The sequence below is a fragment of the Alosa alosa genome, chromosome 18 (assembly GCF_017589495.1).
Source record: "Alosa alosa isolate M-15738 ecotype Scorff River chromosome 18, AALO_Geno_1.1, whole genome shotgun sequence".
Taxonomy (NCBI): domain Eukaryota; kingdom Metazoa; phylum Chordata; class Actinopteri; order Clupeiformes; family Clupeidae; genus Alosa; species Alosa alosa.
The window spans coordinates 20,520,416-20,545,415 of record NC_063206.1 but is presented as its reverse complement, the minus strand read 5'-3'; the positions used below and the strand labels follow the sequence as shown (position 1 = coordinate 20,545,415).

General features: G+C 47.3%; 1 protein-coding gene across 5 annotated transcripts in view; it reads right to left on the bottom strand.

Annotated features, from left to right (window-relative positions):
* The window catches only part of ltbp1 (latent transforming growth factor beta binding protein 1), a 128,722-nt gene that overhangs the window by 18,097 nt on the left and 85,625 nt on the right, over positions 1-25,000 (bottom strand). For 3 of the 5 annotated variants that reach the window (XM_048269439.1, XM_048269442.1, XM_048269440.1), the window contains exons 13-24: positions 24,264-24,389; positions 22,587-22,712; positions 20,361-20,486; positions 18,844-18,963; positions 16,585-16,707; positions 14,721-14,843; positions 13,870-13,995; positions 11,580-11,708; positions 8,396-8,518; positions 7,983-8,114; positions 6,641-6,769; positions 36-173 (exon numbers count right to left, since the gene is read on the bottom strand). In XM_048269439.1, the coding sequence (XP_048125396.1) occupies positions 36-173; positions 6,641-6,769; positions 7,983-8,114; positions 8,396-8,518; positions 11,580-11,708; positions 13,870-13,995; positions 14,721-14,843; positions 16,585-16,707; positions 18,844-18,963; positions 20,361-20,486; positions 22,587-22,712; positions 24,264-24,389 (1,521 nt within the window). The remainder of the gene's footprint in view (positions 1-35; positions 174-6,640; positions 6,770-7,982; positions 8,115-8,395; positions 8,519-11,579; positions 11,709-13,869; positions 13,996-14,720; positions 14,844-16,584; positions 16,708-18,843; positions 18,964-20,360; positions 20,487-22,586; positions 22,713-24,263; positions 24,390-25,000) is intronic. The other 2 variants (XM_048269441.1, XM_048269443.1) reach the window with 2 other exon arrangements.

Here is a 25,000-nt window from a genome sequence, read left to right as displayed (position 1 = left end):
TGTGTGTGTGTGTGAGCGTGTGTGTGCCGCCTCACCTGTGGGCGTGACACACGTGGCGGTCATCTGGTCGTACTCCTGGTTCTCCTCTGGACACACGCACATGAAGGAGCCCTCCACATTCTCACAGCGAGCCTCGCCACACACAGTGGCCAGCAGCTCACACTCATTCAGATCTACACACACAACAGACAGATACAGCCATTAAGTCTGCTTCATCTTCATCATCATCATCATCATTGTTATCAGTATCAACATCATAATGTCCTTCCTCATCCTAAACATATTCATCATCATCCTCATCATCATTGCTATCGGTATCAACAATGTCCTTCCTCATCCTAAACATCATCATCATCATCATCCTAATTATAATTGCCATTGTCATCATTATAATCATCATTATACTGCATAATCTTCATATTCATCATGAGTTTCATGATCCTCCTACTCCTCCTCCTCATCATCATCATTGCCGTTTCCACCATTATAACCATATTCATCATAAACTTCATCATCATTATCATCTTCCTCTTGATCAGCAGTAGCATCAGCAGCAGTAGCTGCAGCTCCCAACCCCTGCATCTATGGCCGGCGTGAAAAGCACACCACTCTACAAAGGCATTCCAGCGGCGCGGATTTATTGGCGAATCACACCAGTAAACGGTGTGGTCTTGAAAAATGTTTAAGTGCGGCAGCAGCTTTTTTTTTTTTTTTTGGCTGATGGAACTGGAGGTGAAATAAGTGGAAACTCTCCTCAAAGCGCCGCTGGGGGGGTTTGCCTCCCCTGATTCATGGACGCTGATCTGTGCCATGTTTTCTCAGCAGCTTCTTCACGCGAACGTGGCTGCAGAGCTGAGAGTGCCGAAGGTGGAGGATGGAGGATGGAGGACACACAGGGATGAATTTCCATCAGGCGGAGGAGACGCACGGACCACAGTGCTCTTACAAGGAGAGCGGCTCAGCAGGGGCTGCTCGAGAACCACTGGAAAAGTGTGTGAGCCAGTGTGTGTGTGTGTCTGTGTGTAAGAGAGAGAGAGAGACGGATAAAGGAAAAGAAATAGAGTGTATTTAATTGAGAGAGAAAGTGTGTGTGTTTTTGTATGTGTGCAGGAGAAAGACAGTGTCTATCTGTATATGTGTAGGAGAGAGTGTGTGTTTCCCGTACGTGTGTAGGCGAGTGTGGTTTTTCTGCATAAGAGTGTGTGTGTGTGTGTGTGTGTGTGTGTGTGTGTTCAAAAGAGCGAGTGTATCTGTGCCTGAAACAATTGCACTGCTCAGAAGAACCCAGCCCAGCGCCTCCCTGTGAGCCCTGGCCAGCTGGTCAATGAGCTAGAAAGTGTTAAAGAGAGAGTTGGACGGGCGAGATAGGGTGTTCGGCAACGAGGGAGCACTAAAACCAGGAAATGGCCAATCCAGAAATACAACGCAAAAGGCAGATACTGCCTCATAAGCCGGGGTATTATAAATATATATATTATAAACCCACTGACAGCCCTTGGCAGATTCCTGACTATTTTTGGGACGGCTTTCAAGCGTTTTTTTTTTATTGTCCTTAGATACACATGAGTGTGCTAACATGTGGCTCGTCGTAATGGGTGAAAATGTCTAAAATCCTTTAAACAGAGACGGGAGATGGAGGGTGAAACAGAGATGGATTGATCCTGGCCTACAATGAACTCCTCCGCTGAACACATTACCTTTATTCTTTGCTTGCATTGGGGCGGAGGGGGGGGATGAGTGATTCTTCTTTTATTGCGCAATAAACCTTATCGTCGTTAATTTGGTATAAAACCCGAAAGAGAAACAGAATTTAATAGAAGCCAGACAGATAGTATCATTGTTAATTTAGAGTGCAGATGGCTTATTTCGCTTGCGACGGACTCCGCGTGTATCACTGCCACAGTGACTCAAGCGCAGCCGTAAACAGTTCAGGTGTGTAACAGGCAGCGACGGCTCCAGACGAGCGGCGGAGGATAAAAATACCCCTTCCATCCCGTCTCCGCACCCCCCAGCCGCCCCCCCTCTTCCTGTGCCTGAGTCTACGGATGATCTATTATTCATCTTTTGACATTAAAACCCAGGGCTGGCTTTTGTTGTTGTTGTTTTTCCATCACGCACACACGACTCGGCGCTCATTAAAACAAAGACAGACGCCGGCTGACGTGACCCCGAAAGCACTCGGCTGACACCCAGATGCAAAAGCAAAAAACGACCCCAACCCCACCCCTCCAACCCCCACCCCAACACACACACACACTCACTCACTCTCACAGACACAAACACACACACACACACACACACACACACACACACACACACACACACACACAGTCCCTCCCCTAAACCCCAGCCAGCACAACAAACAGCAGCCTCAAATCTAAATGACGGGAAGAGAGAGCTTTTCTCTGATTGTTCAGCTTTGCTCCGTCTCGCTCTCCTCTCTGGTGGGAACGTAAATAGGCCCGGCGGCCACGCTGGTTTTTCTGGACCCGCATTAATCAACTCGGGCCGGCAGTCAGCAGAGGCCTGGCCACTCCAAACGCTCAGATACACCTCAACAGCCTCATCAGGGGACCCCTTATCCAAGATTAACATGAATACAACAGAACCACTAAACACACACACATGCTTTCACATCCGAAGTTTCCGTGCATTTTGTCCTGGATGCTTTTTCTGATTTAGGAAATGGAGCAAAGCACTGAGCCACCATCCAGCTCTGAGGGTCTTTGTTGTGAGCTTGTTGTGGAGAGTAAGTACAACGCGTTGGGCGTAGGGGACCACCAACATCAATATGAGGGCAAGCAAACAAGCTCCCAGGCAGGTGCGTGTGTGTGTGTGTGTGTGTGTGTGTGTGTGTGTGTGTGTGTGTGTGTGTGTGTGTGTGTGTGTGTGTGTTTGGCAAATCTGTGTGTCTCTATGTGAGCACAAGTAAAGAAAAGGAAACAGAGGTTTATGCTGAAGAGATCATGTAGGAAAGCTGAAACATTGCAACAGACCTTACATGGACAGAGACTGAGAAACCAGCGGCTTAACCCATCTTTGGTGTTTGACAGTGAACACCATGTATGTGTGTGTGTGTGTGTGTGTGTGTGTGTGTGTGTGTGTGTGTGTGTGTGTGTGTGTGTGTGTGTACAGTATATGTATGTGTGAGTGTGTGCGAGCGTGCGTGTGCGTGTGTGTGTCCGTGCACAGCGGCCCATCTGTGCGAGCCTCAGTGGAGCGGGCAGCTGGCAGGGGAACACACACAGCTGGCTGCGGAGGGCTCGGGTGGAGCTGACGAGTGCCTGCCAAACGTGTGTGTGGTGTGTGTGTGTGTGTGTGTGTGTGTGTGGTGTGTGTGTGTGTGGTGTGTATGTGTGTGTGGAGTGTGTCACTGTGTGTGTGCATGCGTGCAAGTGTGTGTGAGTGTGTGTGTGTAAATGCGTGCAAGTGTGCATGACTAAGTAAGTGTGCATGCTTGAGTGTACCTGTAAAAGAGTGAAGATTGCAAGTTGAGTTAAAATTGTAATAGACTAAATGAGCATGAATGAATGGGTGTGATTCTTTCTTTCTGTGTGTGTGTGTGTGTGTGTGTGTGTGTGTGTGTGTGTGTGTGTGTGTGTGTGTGTGTGTGTGTGTGTGTGTGCGCGTGTGTGTGTGCGCGTGTGTGCAAAGTTGTGAACAAAAGGCTGACTTTTAGGAACTGTTCAATCAGTTTGTACTGAGTACTTGCAGGCCTCTCTCTCTCTCTCACTCCCTCCTTCCTTCTCTCTCTCTCTCTCTCTCTCTCTCTCTCTCTCACTTACTCCTTCCTTCCCTCTCTCTCCCTCTCTCAGCACACTGACAGGGCTTCCTGCTGGGGGAAATTGGAAAAGATGGGAAGTGCATGGGCCCAGTTAAACACTCCACCAAGACAAACGAGCTCCAATTCGCCGCCGCGTCCAGAAACATGAACTCACTGGCCTACTATCTGACCGCCCTCTACAGCTCGGCCATGACCGACCAACCGGTCCAGCAGAGCAGGATTACAGAGATTCTGCTGCAAGTGACACCTCTCCCTCTCTCTCCTTCCCTCTCTCTCTCTCCCGTCTCTCACTGTATTGCCCAATCACACACACTCTCTACGTCTCTCTATGTATCTCTGTGATTCGCTCGCTCTTTCTTTACCTCTCCATCTTTCCCTCTTTCTTTGTTTACACCTCCTCTCCTTCACGTCTCATTCATTTATTTGCGTGTGTGTGTGTGTGTGTGTGTGTGTCTCTGAGTGTTTGTGTTTGTGTTTGTGTGTGTGTGTGTGTGTGTGTGTTTGTGTTTGTGTTTGTGTGTGTGTGTGTGTGTGTGTGTGTGTGTGTGTGTGTGTGTGTGTGTGTGTGTCTGTGTGTGTGTGTGTGTGTGCGTGTGTGTGTGTTTGGTCAGCTTTGTTTGGCCCTGTGGTGTCTCAGACACGATACATAAATGTCAGACGTCAGAGGAACAGGCATGGGTGCAGGTGTGTGTTTGTGAATGTGCAGACATTTGTTTGTGCGTGTGTCGTCAGTGTGAACTGGCCTTACACCTGGAGGTATAAAAGGCATGCATCAAGCAACCACGTCCCTGAAGCACCCCCCACCTGTGTGTGTGTGTGTGAGTGAGTGAGTCAGTGTGTGTGTGTGTGTGTGTGAGTGAGTGAGTGAGTGTGTATGTGTGTGTGTGTCTGTTCGTGTGTGTGTGAGTGAGTGAGAGAGTGTGTGTGTGTGTGAGTTAGTGAGTATGTGTGTGTGTGTGTGTGTGTGTGTGTGTGTGTGTGTTTGTGTGTGTGTGTGTCTGAGGCTAGGAGGCTCTGGCTGGGTGCGCTGGGAGCATGTTTAAAACATTAGCAGGCCTGTGCGGCGCACCTTCAAATCGAACCAAAATAAATGGCCGCATCAATCAAACCTCTGGCCTGACCACCGCTGGCGCATTTATGCTGTCTGAGGGGGATTTTTTTTTATCTTTCCACGGCCTGCCTCTATGTGTATAGATATGTGTGTGTGTGTGTGTGTGTGTGTGTGTGTGTGTGTGTGTGTGTGTGTGTGTGTGTGTGTTTGAAGAATGTGGATGACCAGTGGCACGTGTGGATGACCAGTGGCACGTTTTGCCATCCCAGACGGTCCAGACTGACCCGCACATGTCTGGTGCCTGCTGCAGCTTATCCACTAATCGGTAACATCGCACTCCGGAGACACCCATGCTGTGTGTCCATATGTGTGTGTGTGTGTGTCCATGTGTGTGTGTGTGTGTGTCCATGTGTGTGTGTGTGTGTGTGTGTGTGTGTGTGTGTGTGTGTGTGTGTGTGTGTGTGTCCATGTGTGTGTGTGTGTCCATGCCCTTGTGTGTGTGTGTGTGTGTGTGTGTGTGTGTGTGTGTGTGTGTGTGTGTGTGTGTCCATGTGTGTGTGTCTGTCCATGCGTGTGTGTGTCCATGTATGTGTGTGTGTGTGTGTGTGTGTGTGTCCATGCTTGTGTGTGTGTCCATGTGTGTGTGTGTATGTGTGTGAGTGTGTGTGTGCATCCATGTGTGTGCGTGTGTCCATGTGTGTGTGTGTGTGTGTGTGTCTGTCCATGTGTGTGTGTGTGTTTGTGTTTTGTGTTTGTGTGTGTGTGTGTGTGTGTGTGTGTGTGTGTGTGTGTGTGTGTGTGTGTGTGTGTGTACAGAGACACCGCTGCTGCTGCTGCTTTGCTTTGACAGACTGCACTGTGACATACAGCACCAAACTGCTTGAGCGACATTTACGTTTGTTTATTTGGCAGACTCTTTTATTTAGAGCCACTCTTAGAGAGTTGGGGTGGGGTGGGGTGGGGGGTTTGGGGGAGGTGAGGGTGGGTAAGCGGTTTATCAGTCGTTGTGCTTGTTAAAATCAAATCCATATGACACTGGAGGAGGCCTTGGACCGAAAGTGGGTCTGCAGGTATATAGGTGGTACAGGTAGTTTATCATGCTGCCATACTGAACTGCTGTAGCTCTGATACTACACCCATCTTATGATCAAACTGTCTTGGAAAGAAAGACACACTGAGGACCCTACACATTTTTCACATTAAATATCTTTCGGCAACACTTTATGAACACATGACACTGTCATGACACATGAACCCTAACCCTAACCATAACCATAACCATAATCCTAACCTTAACTCTAACCCTAACTTGTTATGACAAAACCTGAATGTCACTTTCGTGTCATAAACGTTTATGACTTGTTTATGACACGTTCATGACAGTGTCATGTCAGTCTTATGTCGATATTGTCAAGTAAAGTGTAACCCATCTTTCTATATTATTTTTTTTGCTTTAGTTTGATTTAAGAAAAATAAAAAACAATTTATGTTTATGTCATTTATTTAGATTAATTCAAAACATTGCAATGGCCTTAAAGAAATTCAGTAGGAAAGTTAGAACTTCAGAAAAGTTCCAACATAGCACTCTTCACACACAACAAAACAGATGATCTCATCTAAGTGAAATGAATATTTATGTATAATTTCATTGAAGTTTCATATATGCAATTCAAAACATTGACAATGTTCTTCCTCTTACCTTGACTTTGCCCGTTACATTCCTCCGCCACCCACACACAGATATACACACATACTGTATACGCACGTACACAAACAAACAAACAGTAAGCAGACAATCCACTCACCCACACAGCCTCGGCCGTCTGGGGTCTCCTCAAAGCCTCTGTCGCAGTGGCAGCGGTACGAGCCGGCCATGTTCTCACAGAAGTCTGGGCTTCCACACAGGGTCTCGTTCTGACTGCACTCATCGATATCTACAGGACAAAACACACACACACACACACACACAAACAGACGTGTGTGTAAAGAAAGGGAATGTCTGTTAGACACTGGCTGCTATGCCCCAACAGCATGCATTCACACTTCATAGTGTTACAGGGGACAAGGACAACATTTTGCACGTCTTGAGTTGTTAATCTCCATGGGGCAAACTTTAGTGGCGGACACAGCAGCTGAAGGTCACAGACTCACAATGACAATGACAAATAAACCAAGACCGGGAGCAGCGCGAAGGACAAATGCGAACGCACACGTAGACAGCCGAGCCGTGATCGATAGGCATGAAGACGCAAATATGTCTGCCGAGGGAGCGAAGGAGCACCACAAGAAAACAGACGTGCGAGCCAAAGCCAGCAAGCTCACAAACTCCCCATGACAAGTGCAATGGCAGCGGCCTCCGCCAAGGCTGGGATGAATATAGGACAATGACAAGAAGCCAAGGAAAACACACGCACGTCCCAACAGCAACCAAACGAGGCACAGTGGTCATTCACACTCTCCAACACACATACGCACGCACGCACACACAGAGACACAGAGACACACACACACACAAACACTAAAACACACATCTAAGCCCCACAAAAACACACATATATCCACTCACTTAGCTTTGCACACAGCGAAACAGACATAAACAGACTTCTATACTATGACAGCAAAGTACAAAGCAAGATAATGTGAAACACATGGTGACTAACACAGATGAGATGTTGTGATGCCACATGACACATGATGACCACCGACAGATGAAGACACTAGACATCAGGGCATCAACACATCCTAGTGCTATTCTCGACTGTTAAAGGGTGTAAAAATAATTCAGTCTAGGAGTAAGTAGGTTTTTTACTTGTTTTCCATTTTGTTTTTCTCTTCCTGCCTTTGTCGGTATATGTCTTGGGTCTGTCTGCTTGCCTGCCTGCCTGTCTCTCTGTCTGTCTGTCTGTCTGTCTGTGTCTGTCTTTCTGTCTGTCTGTCTGTCTGTCTGCCTGTTTGTCTCTCTATCTATCTGTCTGTCTGTCTGTGTCTGTCTGCCTGTCTGTCTGCCAGTCTGTCTGTCTGCCTGTCTGTCTGTATAAGTAAATGTGAATTGAATAACTGGTGTGGATGCCCCTTTTAAGGATTGTATTTTAAAAAGATGCATTTGGTCCACTGTGGCCGGCCAGCCGGCCTGACTGACTGACTCACCCACACACACCCCCTGGGGGTCTTTGGTGTGGCCGGGCGGGCAGCTGACCACGCATGTGAAGGAGCCCAGCGTGTTCTCACACCGCCACGCGCCGCAGATGCCAGGGCTCAGCTCCGCACACTCATCGATATCTGACGTCACAGAGAGCACAGCCTGTCAATCAACTACTATCATACACACACACACACAAATGCACACACACACACACACACACACACACACACACACGCTGCACACACACACACACATACAAACAGACACACACACAAACACACACACACACACACACACACACAAAGACACACACACACACACACACACAAAGACATAGGCACAAACACTCATGGCTTTGAGCAAGCAGCTGTATGTATGTATGTGTGTGTGTGTGTGTGTGTGTGTGTGTGTATTTTACCCTGACACGTGTGGTTGTCAGCCTGCAGTCGGAAGCCCTTATCACACTCGCATGTGAATGAGCCGCGGGTGTTCACGCAGGTGCCACCTTCGCACCTGATGCTCTGCACGCACTCATCCACATCTATAAAGGAAACCATGTGCAACACACACACACACACCACACAAGTGCACAACGCAAATAGACATACACACACACACACACACACACACACAGACATAAACACGCACGCAGACATACACACACACACACACAAACACATACAAACATGCACGCAAATATACATACACAGACACACACAAACACACACACACACACAAACACACACACACACACACACACACACACACACACACACACACACACACACACACACACACACGTACAGATAAAACACCTGTCTGACTTAATGTTCCGGAATGACAGTGGACTACAGTGTATGTCCAACAACAGAAACAGACACAATTTATTATGTGTTGAGAGTTCAGATTGGATACGCCTGATACTTTCAAGAGCAGCCAACTGAGAGACCGAGACAGGCCTCAATGGGGGTGATGGGAGGGAGGACTCGAAATACTTTCAAGCTGTGCATGCATCTGTGTGTTCAACAAACACAGCCATTTCACCCAGAATACCCTTTTCTCCGCTAATCCACAAAACAGCAGACAAGACAGAGAAAAATGACCGGTCCGAACGATCACAGACCAAAACAAAGGCATGCTCTCATGAAAAGAAAAAGAAAAACGCAAACGGCGACGCAAAAATTCCCTACTCTGTTATTTCTGTGTGCGCCTATTTCCTAATCTCGATATCAAGTGGACAAACATGGAGCCAGCTGCCAGTCCAGTTCTGACTTCCTTTTGGAGAGATATTATGATGGATTATAGATTAGTGACCCTCTGAAGAAGGCGGGGAATCTCTGCCAATTGCCCCCAATGATACTGTGGGGGGGGGGGGTAGAGGCTTCCCTTTTGATGGTGTGTGGGGCAACATGGAACATATTACTCATGACCCAGCTTGAAGTACAAAGACCTGAGGGAGCCTTTGGGGCATTCAGGTGTTTTACAGGCCCTGGGTTTATAGCTCCCTGAATGGGATCTGGACATCTAGTCTGGACATCAGTAACTGCCCGATAACACAGAAGATAGACATGTACAGATGGTACATAGATAGAGATAGAGAGATGGATAGACAGACAGACAGAGAGAGAAAGAAAGTGTGTGAGAGAGAGAGAGAGAGAGAGAGAGAGAGAGAGGGAAAGAGAAAGTGAGAGTAAAACAGAGACAGCAAAAGAGAGAAAGAGAGAGACAGCAGAAGAGATAGAGTGAAAGAGAGTGAAAGAGAGAGTGAGAGAAAGAGTGAGTGTGAGAGAGAGAGAGAGAACAATTCCCCTCTTTCAGGCGCCTTCTAGGTCATTGAGCCCCCACAGCCCCCATTTCACCAGTCCAGATCCACCTACCACACCCCCTGACCTCACCTGTGAAAGCCATCTGGCTCAATGAAGACCACAAGCTGCTCTTTATAAACTCGTTCCATCAGCAGGACAGCCAAGGACAGGCAGACAGACAGGCAGACAGACAGGCAGACAGACAGACGGACAGACTCAGGGGGAGGCTTCCTCCTGACTTTTCAATTGTCCAGTGAGTGTGACAGATGAGTTCTATGAAGACGAAACTTCCAGCGAGACTCGTTGACCACCATGGGCTTTCGAGGAAGTGAAGGTACTGAAGATGAGATTAAAAGGCGCGAGGTGGACCGGACAGTGGGAACGGCGCTAAAGCCGCCAGCAGAACCGCTAAAGCTCCACTGTTTTCGTTTCTCTATGGCTGCGCTATGAATATAACATCAAAAGCGTGCTCACACATATTCATGACAGTGGTGAGCTGCAGATACAGATACACACATAAATAAGCACACAAACATACAGCACAGACCGAGAGAGAGAGACAGAGAGTCAGACAGAAAGAGAGAGAGATAGACACAGACCGAGAGAGAGAGAGAGAGAGAGAGTCAAGAATAGAGTACTGGCATGCATCACACGTCGTAAAAACAAATAAATAATGCACATGTGATCAAGGCATAAACACTCAGATGACACCATACATTAAACGGACATCTATACGACACATCCCAAGCCTATGCGCATAAATAGACACACACACACACATACACATACTGCTTTGGCACTGAGCAAAGGATCTCACTGACTGGGGCCCGAACTGCACAGCACTGTGCTGCAGAAAATATTCTCTTTCGTCTAGACAGCAAGCTCAAAGACTTCCTTCTTTCTCTCTATCCTCCCTCCCTCCCTCTCCCTCCCTCTCTTCTCGCTCTTTCTCTGTGCGCCCCCCCCGCTTTTACTGCAGGAAAGGGCATTTAAAACAACTCTGGCACTGGGTAGGGCTGTTGGCCCGCACCACGCTGGTGGAAAAATAGAAGCAGCATATGGCAAAGGAATTAAAGGGCCCCTTTTCCAGAAGCAACAAGTGAGCAGGGGCCTCGTCGAGCGCAAGAAACATGCAGAACGAGTTAGGGGCCTTTGGACGAACGCTCAATTAACGCATTATCAACGGCAGATAAACATCAGGGGGAAGGCGGCCTGGGGAAATCTGGGACAAACTGCCGGAGACGCCTGTGGCTTCAAAATGGCTACGAGAGTAAAGGGCTCTTCCAAGTGTAATTAAAATCGAATAAAGGGCTTTGCACAAGTGCATGTGCACAGAGTTCAGTGAATGTGGGTGGTGCATGTGAGTGTGTAAGTGTGTGTGTGTGTGTGTGTGTGTGTGTGTGTGTGTGTGTGTGTGTGTGTGTGCGTGTGTGAGAGAGAGAGAGAGAGAGAGAGAGAGAGAGAGAGAGAGATAGTTCCATCTGTTCTCCAAACCATAAATCAAACAATAAATCAAAACATCTTGCTCCTGTTTATCTGTGTGTTGTCTGTGTATATACAGTATGTGTGAGTCTGGGGGAATGTGTTGCCATAAATATGTGCTAATAAACATGTGCGCGTGTCTGTCTGTGTCTGTGTTTGAGCCATGAATTTGACTGAGCCAACCCTCATGTTAAATACACAACATAAATACAATAACAATAACAACAACAAAAGGGTAAATACACATTTGTCACACAAGCAAAACAAGTATAACTATGACAGTAATGTCTGAGAATGGAAATAGATGCTGCGTACCTTCACAGGTATTTGCTCCTTGATTTAAAGTGAAGCCTATGTCACACACACACTGGAAGGAGCCTTCCACATTTAGGCAATCCCCATTGGCTCCGCACAGCTCAGGGTCATCTACACACTCATTCACATCTGCAGGGAACACAGCACAATACATCAATGTGGATGTGTGTGTGTGTGTGTGTGTGTGTGTGTGTGTGTGTGTGTGCGTACATGTAGGTGTGGTGTGTGTGTGTGTGTGTGTGTGTGTGTGTGAAACTGACCATGTACACTTCCTAGATAGATAGATAGATAGATAGATACTTTATTGATCCCCAGGGGAAATTCAAGGTCTCAGCAGCATACATACAAGACAAACACATTCTTTAACAGCAGAAGAGTAATTAAAGTATATAATATAAAAACACAACTAAGCAGTAAGAACAGTAGAAGATAAATAATATGCTAAATATACTAAAATACAAATTATACTAACACTTAATACAATATATAAAAATATACTAAAATACAAATAACAAAATTACAAATTCTACTAACACTTAATCTAAATCAATTCTAAAAACAGTATCCACATAGTGGTGATTAATAAATCAGAGGCTTTGCAATGACTGAGGCAGGGACTGAGCCTGTGATTCTCTGTGCATAGTAAGGTATGGTAAGGTGCTCTAAGGTGCTCTGTGTGAATGAGTGTCATGGTGGTAGTGCAATGGTGATAGTGGTCATGGTGACAGTGCAAATGAGTAAGTCAACAGTGCGACAATGCAGAAATAAAGTAAAGGAAAGTCTATAAATCTATATATTTAACTATTTAAGAAAATGTATAAGTGTGGCCACAGTTCGGCTGTGGCATGGAGGGGGGGGTTATGCATATGTGCTAATGTGCTAATATAGCATGCAAACAGTGAGGCATAAAGACAGTGGTACAAGTGGCTAGTGGACAGACAGTACCAAACATGGAGGGGATGAAGAGGCAGACAGACTATGCAGAGAAGTCTATCTCTCCTCTTCCCTTAAGTGAGGCATTGAACAGTTCAATGGCCCTGGGGACAAATGACTTTCTCAGTCTGTCAGTTGTGCAAGGCAGTGAGCGAAGTCTCCAGCTGATCAGGCTCTTCTGTTTAACTATAGTGCTGTGGAGTGGGTGACACTCATTGTCCAAGATGTTGATCAGTTTGTTCAGGGTCCTTTTGTCAGATAGTGAAGTGATACACTCCAGTTCAGCTCCCACTACAGAGCCAGCTTTCCTTACCAGCCTGTCAATTCGCCCCACATCCTTCTTCCTTGTGCTTCCACCCCAGCATACTACTGCATAGAAGAGGACGCTGGCAACAACAGACTGGTAGAACATCCTGAGGAGCTTACTGCACACATTGAAGGACCGCAGCCTCCTCAGGAAGTACAGCCTGCTCTGCCCTTTCTTGTAGAGTGCATCAGTGTTGGCTGACCAGTCCAGTTTATTGTCCAGGTGGAGACCCAGATACTTGTAGGTGCTAACCACCTCCACATTGACCCCATCAATGTGAACTGGTAGCAGAGTGGGCTTAGACCTGCGGAAATCCACCACCCTCTCCTTGGTCTTTGAAGTGTCCTTAAGGTGTATGTGTGTGTGTGTGTGTGTGTGTGTGTGTGTGTGTGTGTGTGTGTGTGTGTGTGTGTGAAACGGAACATATACACTGCCCTAAATCACATCTTCCTGGTGTGCCCTTAGAGGTGTAATATGCTGTGATAACACCTGTGCATTGAGGTTAAGTGCAGGGAGCTGGTTAGGCAGTAAGTAAGTATTATGCTGTAAGTGGGAGTGTAATCCTGCCTTAATTACAGCTCTCCTTACCAGGCATTTACACAAATCAGCACTGAGGAATGCCTGGGCCTTACAGTGTTTCTGAGAAACATGAAAAGAGACAGTACAGTCTGTGTGATCTACTGCCTAGTGCCTAAATGTAAGCGTTGCTCTCTTTTGGTCTTTTTTTGTCTCCTTTCCTCCTCTCTTCCTCTCTCGGCCACTTTCTCTATCCCCACAGCGATAGGTCAAACACAGAAAGGTCAGTGGAGGCCCCATAGGTTGTAGTGAACAGATGTTAGCTTTTAAAACAGGTGTGTGCTGTGTGTGTGTGTGTGTGTGTGTGTGTGTGTGTGTGTCAGTGTGTGTGTGTGTGTGTGTGTGTGTAGAGTATATTTGTCAGAGAGTTTGTGTGTACGTGTATATGTGGGTCAGTCAGAATTGGTTGTGTATTTCTCTGTGTGTGTGTGTGTGTGTGTGTGTATGTGTGTGTTTTAGCATCCACCCCCTCACCTTGGCAGCTGGTGCCGTTGACCTGCTGGTATCCCTCAGAGCAGCTGCACAGGTAAGAGCCCAGGTTGTTGACACACACGCCCACGCCGCCACACACCTCCGGCAGCTCACGGCACTCGTCCACATCTGAAACCACAGACACAGGTCAGCTCCACACAGTCCATCGGCATCCACCCCCACCTACCTACACACCCAACCACCCGCACCCATGGGCCCCTCAACCACCTCTCCGTTCCAGCTCAGCCAGACCTAGAGAGCATGTTTAGATGGACTGTGTGTGTGTGTGTGTGTGTGTGTGTGTGTGTGTGTGTGTGTGTGTGTGTGTATATGGAGGCCTGTGAGGTGTGCTGAGGAAGTAGCCAAAATCAAGTCCATTCCTTTTGCACACACACACACACGCACACGCGCACGCGCACACGCACGCACACACACACACACACACACACACACACACACACACACACACACGGCTGTCTGAACGCCTCAGTGGGGTTGGGTCAGTAAAATGACCCAACACAAAATATAGTTTGAAGAGTAAAAGGATATAGTGTGCAACATGCAAACATACTGCAGCATACAGGTGTGGACCTTCTTTGTTACTGTTTCGGATGTCAGTATGTATTCATCAGGCACTAATTACAGTTACTGAGTCAAATGGTTGTCACTGATGAGTGGTATGAGTGTGTGAGAGAGAGAAAAGGAGAAAAAAAGAGAGGGATGGAGGGAGGAAGAAAGAGTGTTTGTGTGTATGTATAACAGAATGTGAGAGTGAGTGACAGTGTGTGTGTGTTTGTGTTGTGTGTGTGTGTGTGTGTGTGTGTGTGTGTGTGTGTTTCTGCCTGTGTATATACCATCACACTGGTCCCCTGCTGCAGACACCCTGAAGCCAGCCTCGCAGACACACACAAATGAGCCTTCTGTGTTCTGGCAATGGCCCCTAGTGCACACATGGTCATCCTGACATTCATCCAAATCTGTAAGATATAGACACAAACAGACACAGTTACACACACAGACACAGATACACACACAGACACAAACACAGATACACACATCAGCATATACAGAAAACATTACGTACACATATTTATTTCTGAGAAGAACCCACAAACTGGTATTACAAGCATGTGTACTCTGCTAAGACCCAAAGCATGTACAAAATGCCAATAAAAATGAATATTTATGTGAAGTTATGACACCTACTCTATTTCCTCTGGTGCTGCATGTCAACGTATTATATCCAAAGGACACATCAGAAAGAGGGTCCAAGACTTGCCCTTGTGGTTAAACTGCCATGATTCACTTTCCAAAAACACACTAACTAATAAAGCTAAAATATACACCTTTCCTGTGCTGTAACATATTTTGAATAAGGGAAATCATTGAATACATGTATTTATGTAAGACAAATGTATTTGACTAATGTCAAATGATAGAACAAAACATACTGCTTACTACCTCTGCAGGGACAACTGGAAAGTACATCCCTTTCTGCATACAAGGCCTCAATGTATATCAAAATATCCACATTTTATTTAGCAGACTGCCCTGTGGTAGCCTAGAAATCTAGACGCACCCTAGCGACAGCAAATTACATTTGCTGCCAGGGCTAGTCTAGCAACTCTCCGTTGGCTTGTGAGCTCGAAAAATTAAACTTCTATCAGGCCAATCAAATCGTGTATACAGTCGTTAGGCGGGCTTAACATAATGATTGATGGCAGAGTTGCAACGGTTTGGCTTGAATTTCCTGCTATTTGACGAACAGTGCTGTTGGCGAACAGTGTGACTCGAGTTAAGCTTTTATTAAGTTGGCAACCAACTATCCCGAAAGACAACCGATTATCCCGCCCCTCGGACTGAGCACTGCGAACAGTGAGTGCCCAGACCCTACATTTGAATGTGGGTCTGGCTCGTCAGGCTAGCCCTGTGGTATAAGGGTGGGGAAAGGTCACGTGTCACGTGTAGAGTGGCTGAAAGATTTATGACATGGAGCAGCTCTGGGTCCATCTTAAGTGTGTCACCACTCTGTCCAGCATACCACACTAAGTCTGGTAAACTTGTCCAGAGGATTTACTACTCTCGTAGCGGGGCTTACTGGACAACACAAACAGCTAAGGCAAGAGAGACAGAGAGAGAGTGTGAGGGGAAACTCTCCCAAAAACGATGAGGTGTCCATAGAAAAACTCAGGCCCATCTACAAATGAGATAGAAGGCGATTTCGCTTGAATTAATATGATTTCTGCTACAGTATACGGGAGAAACTTGCTCCACCTTTTGCCCATCTAAATTTCAAAATTCATGTGTTATTCACCACAGACACTCGTTGTACAGTTGAACACAGTAGGCCTAGCCCACGTCTATTCTTTCATATGCAAAAAAGCCAACATAAGGTCAGCGGCCTAATATTGATAAACATGCTGTTACATTGCTATGCTAATTATCAGGTGATTAGCAAAACATACACTGAGATTGAGGACATTAACCTGGCTATCATTAGTGGCCAGGTTTATCTTATTATGTCAGAGACTATACTGTTCCTGAGCATTTAGTTTGGCATCTCCATTGTAGATCAAAATATACAGAAGGGTTGGTTCATAACACCAAGGCTGCGTGATGGTTTGACTCATGATTCATGATCAATGAATACTGTAACACGGACTCAAAGGAACTGTCCAGGCTCTACGGACAGCGTAGCTTGTTTGGAGCTTGGCTCACCTGTGCAGGACTTGCCATCGGGGCTCAGCGCGTAGCCATCATCACAGGAGCAGACAAAGTAGCCCTGAAAGTTAGAGCACCGGCCATGTTCACAGGCCGAGGAGTCCAGGCACTCATCGATATCTGGACAGAGAACGAGGGAGAGAAAAAGACGGACAGATTAGGGAGAGTGAGAGAGAGAGAGAGAGCGAGAGAGAGAGAAAGAGATAGAGGAAAGAGAGGCATGAGGAGAGACATTAATCAAAAGCTTAAAAAATGGTTAACCATACATTTGTGGTACTGTAAGGCATGGAACACAGACCAGTCTGAGCCTTTTCAGACATACTGTACCTTCAAAAATACATCATCATCACACAAAAAAAAGAAACCCCAAAACCCCACCAAAGGAGGAAGCGATTAGCCCTGGATGCTGATGGGAAATCTCAACCCTCTCCACCCCAGCGCTCCCATCCCCTCCCCCCAGGAAGTCTCTCTTGGACCACAGGCCATCTCTCGCCGGAGCAGCGTCCAACTCCTCACCCCACCCCTGGCATTATTTCCAAAGGCATCCATGCCAGGCTCGTCCGCAGCAGCTGGGGAGGACTGGCACTGAGTGTCCCTGACCTGGCCTCCGCCGTTGGCACATGACCTCATGCTGTGCCCGGGCATACCCTGGACGGCAGCCTGACCTCAAAGTGTTCAAACAGGAAACTGCCCATTACAAAAACAGGATCCATAGTCCATTCAAAGCAATACGTTTAGCAAACCACTTTCATGTGGTGCTTTCATTATGTTATCTCTATTCCAAAAACAAATAAACACCCAGAAAAGATCTGATTAGTGAATAATAACCGGATTTCTTTACACATAGAAAGATCTGATTAGTGTATAATCGCCGGATTTCTTTGCACATAACCTATAGATTTCCCTGTGAGTTTCCATGTTCATGTGAGTGGAAACAGTGTCAGTAATGCGGGAGGGATGAATGTGTGTTGTTTATGGAGATAACACTATAAGGCTTCCTATGGCTCACATGCAGCACTGACCCAGCATGGATTGGGACACCGGGTGAGGACACGAGGCTCACTGATGCTGGAGCCAAGAAATGGAACGTGCCAAACCTTATAAATGAGCTCACCACTTACGTCCATACCACACAAAAGCCCAACATGCTGCTATCAAAAGCTGGGTAAAGCTGGGTAAAGCACCCCCAACTACTCAAAACTGCATACAACTCAAACTAGCTCCACAGTGAAGCACAAAACAGCGTTTATCCAAATAGGCAGAACTCTACGTCCAGCTGGGAAGCCAGTTCTGATCCTAGAAACACTCCAAACAGGTGCATCCCCAGACCCAGGGCAGGGGCAGAGTGGCTCATGTTCAGCGGTGAGTTTAAAAGAAAGCAATGTGGGCGAGGAGTGCGAGCGGCTGCTTTTGATGCGCGTGTGTGGCTGAGGTCATCCCTCCGCTTTCGCTCAGCGGGAGTGGGGGAGAAGACATGCACCCCTGAGCCACACAGTAAATCTGACAGGGCTGGAGGGCCATGTTCTTCTCAGCGAGGGGGAGAGTTGCATCATCTCGCTCTCTCTCTCTCTCTCTCTTTCTCCCGCCAGCCAGCCAGTGGCGCGCGCTACCTCTGACTCAGCCAAAGAGATGACCTCAGGCTCACTTACAGACACACACAGGCAGGCAGGCAAACATGCACACACACACACACACACACACACACACACACAGAGACACACACACATACACACGCAAATGCACAAATACACACACTTTGGGAATGGGGTTACTGAGGACAAGAAGACAGAGAGAGAAAGAGAGAGAGAGAGAAAGAGAGAGAATGGGAAGAGAGTTATAAGACAAGGAGATAGGAAGTGTAAAGAGAGAGAGTGAGAGAGACAGAGAGAGAGAGAGAACAGAGTGGGGAATCAAGAAAAGAGACAGAGGAAGTGGATGAGACAGAGCAGATGGGAGAGGAAGGCCAGACCAGAGAGGGTGAGCATGGACAAATCAAGAATGAGGGGAGGAGAAAGGATGTACGTGAGAGACAGAGAGTGTGTGAAAGTGAGAGAAAGAGAGGAAGAAACAGAGAAGTGCAGGAGGATGATGGAAGAAGATGTGCCAATGTCAACAGAGACCACTGGATGAAACAACCGGACCAGTAGAGCAAGACCAGATTCTCTGACCAGACACACACACACACACACACACACACACACTCACACGCACAGTGTTTCTAAGGGGTTTCGGTTGCACGCAGGCACAAATACTCACCCACACATTGGCCATCCTTGCCCTCGAAGCCAGCTGGACAGAGATCACAGACGAATGAGCCAGGATTGTTATAACACAGACCTGATGGACAGTTGGACTTGTCCAGACACTCATCAACATCTGCAGAGAGAGAGGATGGGGTGGAGGTGTGGGGTGAGGATCAAGGAAGACCAGAGACAAAGACCAAGAAGGAGAGAGGAATGGATGAAGAGGGAGAGGGGCAGAAAGAGGAATGAGACAAATGCTGGTGAGCTCATGGATCCCTAATCCCTGCAGTTATGTAATTATTGTCATTACACTGTCATTTGGTGCTTTGTGATGTTGGTCTGCGAACACTCATCCATTAAAAAGTTCCTTTGAAGGGACTTCAACCAACAGAACAAAAGAACAGAGAGGAAGATAGTGAAGTGAAGCTAGAAGCAAAGCAGAAAAAGACAGAGGAGAGATGAAAGAGACACAAACAAGAAATCATTTGTTGCCCCCTCTAGTCTAATTCAGCAGGAGAGAGAGAGATGGCTTAATGATTAAGGTTATTGCTCTCCGGTGAGCGGAGCTCACTAAGTTCAGGGATCGGACGGAAACCCTGCTGTTCTTAATTAGAAGTCCTTGGGAGGGGGTGCACCCCAAAACATATATTCCACTCATCACAGAAGGCTACTGACACACACACACACACACACACACACACACACACACACATGCATGCACACACACACACACACACACACACACACACACACACACACACACATATGCATGCAAGCACACACACACACACACAAACATATGCATGCAAGCACACACACACACACACACATGCATGCACGCACACAAACATGCACACACCAACATGTGTATGCACGCACGCACGCACGCACACACACACACACACACACACACAAACACACACACACACACACGGGCACAAACACACATACACACACACAAGAAACGAGAAAAAAAACACAGCTGAGCAAAATTTCCCTCGCTCTCTGCTCTGGTCTGATGCCAGTGGTTTTCAGAAAAGAAACAAACCACCATAAGATGGCTTGACATGTTGACATTCTGTGGCCTGAAAAACCTTGGAGACTTTCCTTCTCCAGAAAAAAAACCCTCTTTGAGAAGGGAGGGTTCAGAATTTAAAGAGAGGGAATAAAAACTCACACTCAGGGAATCTCATCGCCCGAGGCCTTCCAAATACCATATGATCGTAATTACAACCCAGCATTCCATACAGTTCAACTCCTATGGATGAATAGCCAGTTATGAACTAATACTCTGAGAAAGTGACAGCGCCTCCTATTGGCGTGATGAGCAGTAGTGTGTGTAGCTCTGAGAAGATGCCTGGCTTCATGGAAGCTGGTCTGGACACTGTATCTGGCTTCAAGAGCTGTGTAACCAGAGCAGAGCCCCCCCACACACACACACACACAGACACACACACACACACACAAGTACACACCCACACACACACCCTGAGGGAGGCCTCGCTCCTCTACTGGCTCCATTACTGTTACCTTCACACTGGCCGTTCGGGTTCATCCTGAAGCCTCTGTCGCAACGCCGACACAGGAACGAGCCCGGTGTGTTGACACACAAGTCGTCATCTGGGCATGTGTCGGGCCTCAAACACTCGTCCACATCTGAAAAGAGAGGAGGAGAGAGAAGAGGATGAAGGGAGGAGGATAAATCGGAAAAAAATGAGAGAGAGAGAGACAGAGAGAGAGAGAGAGAGAGAGAGAGATAAAAAGCAAATGAAGGTTCTTGCCCTCCTGTGAGGAATAAAGCTTGATATGATGGCGTGCTCCACACGCGCATCCACCTCAGCCTGCCAAAGCTGTGGATGTGATCAGCACCCCCCCCCCCCCCCCCCCCCACCCCATGCTGGGCCTCGTAACGAGAGAAACACACACGTGGAGATGCCTCATCAGTTTACTTAATCTGACGTCTGGAGCCGAATCTCCACAAACACATCAGATCCCCAGGTCCCCATTCCTGTCTGCTCTACCTGGGCCCAGGCTCCAGAGCCCAGGCGGCAGGACTCGGCACAGCGGCAGGCCAGACGGGGTGGGCGAGCGGCCGGGTCGAGATTGATGCCCCGAGTCTTTTGAGGTGACAGGAAGTGCCTGTGGGCATTGTGGGTGGGATTTTCCAGGCAGAGGTGCAAAAGAAGTGGAAGGATACAACACACACACACACACACACACACACACACACTCATGAACGCACACGCACGCACGCACGCACGCACACTCACACACCTGCCAGCACACACACGCACACACTCACACTTAGTAGTTCAGGAAAGGAACACAGAACAGTCTACCAAAAGGGAGCAATCTAAAACAATTTGGTCTCCAGGATACCCCTCCCGTGTGTAGCAACCAAATATTTCCCCCCGGAGGGGAAACGTGCTGAAAGGATAAGTGGAGCGAGTAAACAAGAGCGGCGACAGGCTGACATGACCCGTACCTCCACACACCGCTGCCTAGCATCACTCTTAGGTTCCTGTCAGGGGCCCTTTGAGGTCTCTCTTAGTTCTAGCGGCGAAGGAATGAAATCGATCCAGTAGTAGAACTACAGCTGTCATTGGAACCAGAAATTTAAATAAAACAGTATTTTATCACAATGGAGCTAGTACACAAATTAGAACCTGCATTGGGACTAGAACTAGAAAGGTCTGTCATAACCTTCTTGAAATTCCTCTCCTGGTGAAATGAGACGATATGAAGACATCTCTGTGACAGGCCTGTCTTAGATATCCATCATGGTCATCCCAGAGCTCTACGCCGCAAACCTCAGTTTGAGTCATTGGGGCAGAAGGGGTGTGTATGTCTGTGTGTGTGTGTCTGCGTGTGTGTGTGCGTGTGTGTTTGTGTGTGTGTTGTGCGGGTGTGTGTGTGTGTGTGTGTGTGTGTGTGTGTGTGTGTGTGTGTGTGTGTGTGTGTGTGTGTGTGTGTGTGTGCAGGTGTGTGTGTGTGTGTGTGTGTGTGTGTGTGTGTGTGTGTGTGTGTGTGTGTGTGTGTGTTGGGGGGTGCAAGGAAAAGATCTGGTCGTAAACCACCTCACCCCAGTGGTACTGGTATTTATATCCGAGGTGGGCTGGCCAATTATCTAGATGTTTCTTAATAGGCCACACCGCGGCCACATCCGTAGGATCCGGCCTGTCGCTCGGCTCTTTAGGGAGAGTCTGGTGGTTACCACTGGTGGTGGTGGAGTTGGCTTGGGGACAAAGTGAAACAAGCTCGAGGAAGGAATCGGATCGCGCTAAAAAGAATTCCAACACACCCAGCAACCAAACAGAAAAAAAATAACATCTGCTGGTCATCAGCTTTGCTACTGACAACACGTTGGACATAACAAGATCTAAAAGGTACTGAGAAAGAGAGTGTGAGCATGTGCTGTGTGTGTGTGTCTGTTTGTGGGTGAGATAGACTTGAAAAGAGAGAGAGAGAGAGAGGGGAGAGAGAGAGAGAGAGAGAGAGAGAGAGAGAGAGAGAGACACATACACACACACACACACACACACACACACACACACACACACATAGAGAGCAAAATACACATAGAGCACAACGGATAGAGGAGCACAAGAGGGCTACAAGTGTGAGGGAACAACAGGGTGTGAAAAGGGAAACAACAGGGAAAAAGGAGAAAAAAGGAATAAAAGGGAGAGAAAGAGAGAGAGAGAGAGAGAGAGAGAGAGAGAGTGAATGGAGGGGTGAGATGTGAAATGTCTTTACCGACGCAGCTGGTACCCTCGTCACCAATCTGGAAGCCATGTTGGCACGCGCACTGGAAGCCTCCGGCCGTGTTCCTGCAGTGGCCGTTTGCACACAGCAGCGGCCTCTCGGCACATTCGTCAACGTCTGGAGAGAGGGAGCGCAGAGCCCACAGATCAGACCCAACAGCACACCATCAAACACACACACACACACACACACACACGTATATTTATACGTTATAATGCGTACACGCATGTGCGCATATGTAACACACACACACACACACTCACACGCAGCATCGCATACACACACGCGACGCACGACATGGCACACACACACACACACACACTACCACGTGCATTACCACACGCACGCATCGCGGCGCATGCACACACAACACACACATTACTCACACGCCGGCGTCGTGACACACACACACGACGATGTGCGCATGCACACACACACACACACACACACACACACGCACACGCACACGCACACGCACACGCACACGCACACACACACACACACACACACAAACACGCACACGCACACGTTCACACACACGCACGCACGCGCATGCACACACATACACACACGCAAACGTGTCCAAAGACCAGGCGTATCTAACCAAGGGTCTCAGACACATCAGCAAATTAAGGAGGCATGGAAGGGCACGTACTGTCCAGCTCTGCGGTCGTCACCGTGATTAAGAAAGATGAGAAGCCCTTACAGCTGCTGTGGATTCCAAGCTAATGGCCACAGACACAGCTATGTGCCACTGTACAATGGCCGTGTAATTGCTTGTGTGTTTAAAAATTACGTTATGCTACGTGAAGGCATGGCTCTGGATTGGACTGCCTGAACAATGGAACACTCTTATACTGACCAATATGGGATAGACGTCTCTCATTTAGCTAGATAACAGATTAACTGTGTATCATTTTAAATTAAGAGTCAATCAGACAAAGAGAACTATGCTACTACTGTATGCATTCATATAATGCATTCAAACTAGTTCATTTGAAATATTCCAGGTGAAGGAATATTTTTGGCCTTTTGCCTAATTTAAATAGGATGGAACATGTAAATGGAACGTGTAAAATAACATACATTTGTGAAGGAAAGATTGTACACATACAACATAGATTTTTCAAGACTATTCTCACTGTCCCAAGGTAGTTAACTGAAATCTTCCACTGCAAATTCATAGAATGCTACGCTAACCCTAGCTTCTGTAAATTGTATATATATATATATAAGTATATATACTCTTTTGATCCCGTGAGGGAAATTTGGTCTCTGCATTTATACCAATCCGTGAATTAGTGAAACACACTCAGCACACAGTGAACACACAGTGAGGTGAAGCACACACTAATCCTGGCGCAGTGAGCTGCCTACTACAACAGCGACGCTCGGGGAGTAATAAGGGGTTAGGTGCCTTGCTCATTTCAGCCGTTCCTACTGGTCAGGGCAGCCGTTCCTACTGGTCAGGGTTCGAACCCTCCGGTTACAAGTCCGAAGCGCTAACTAGTAGGCCACGGCTGCCCCCAATTGACCACTTGGTGTTTATGGAAAACTCTACTGAATATAGAGTATGGACTGAGCACATGGAGTACGGTGAGAGCATGGAGGCAGTTACTGGAGCAGTGCATTACCTGAGTGTGGCCCTGGGACCTGACGGAGCCTTACCTACACAGGTGGTCTGCTCTTCATCCATCTGGTAGCCCTCGTAGCAGTGACAGGTGTAGGCCTTAGGGGTGTTGGAACAGATGCCATGCCCACATATATCAGGGCTCACCTGGCACTCATTCACCTCTGTGGAAGAGAGGGGGGGGGGGACTTTCCTTCAAATCAATACCGTTATACTGTAAATGTCAATGTAAAGTAAATTCCTATTAGGCCTCTCATGTAGCTTTGGCAACCATGTCTTTATTCACTCATGTCAATAAAGAATTATTTGATTTGATTTGATTTCAGAGAGAGAGGGAAGAAGAGGGGGGGGGTTACATGGGACAGTGTAACATGATCAACACATGGGTGCATGGAACAACAGCTGTCTATGTATCTTTCTGCTTCTAGTTAGTTTTCTGAATTTGATTTCACTACACATAGAAGGACCTAAATTGTAACCGAGCAAAATACAGAGTAATAAAACTTGAAATGGCCTAAGAAGACTGAATGACCTGACCAAAGTGTGGGCTCCAAATGAGTTTAACTGATATGGGCATCTAATTGTGGAGAGAGAGAGAGAGCAGGACATAGAGAGAGGGGAGTGATTACACAGTGAAGTTTACGGACAGTCTGTCATCGGGAATCCTCATAACATTACTGCGGGCGCTTAATAAGGTGTCACCTTTCTCTGAGACTGGACACAAAATGTGCGCGGCAAGAGAGACGTCGTCTGGTGGTTTGGAGATCTGCCTAGC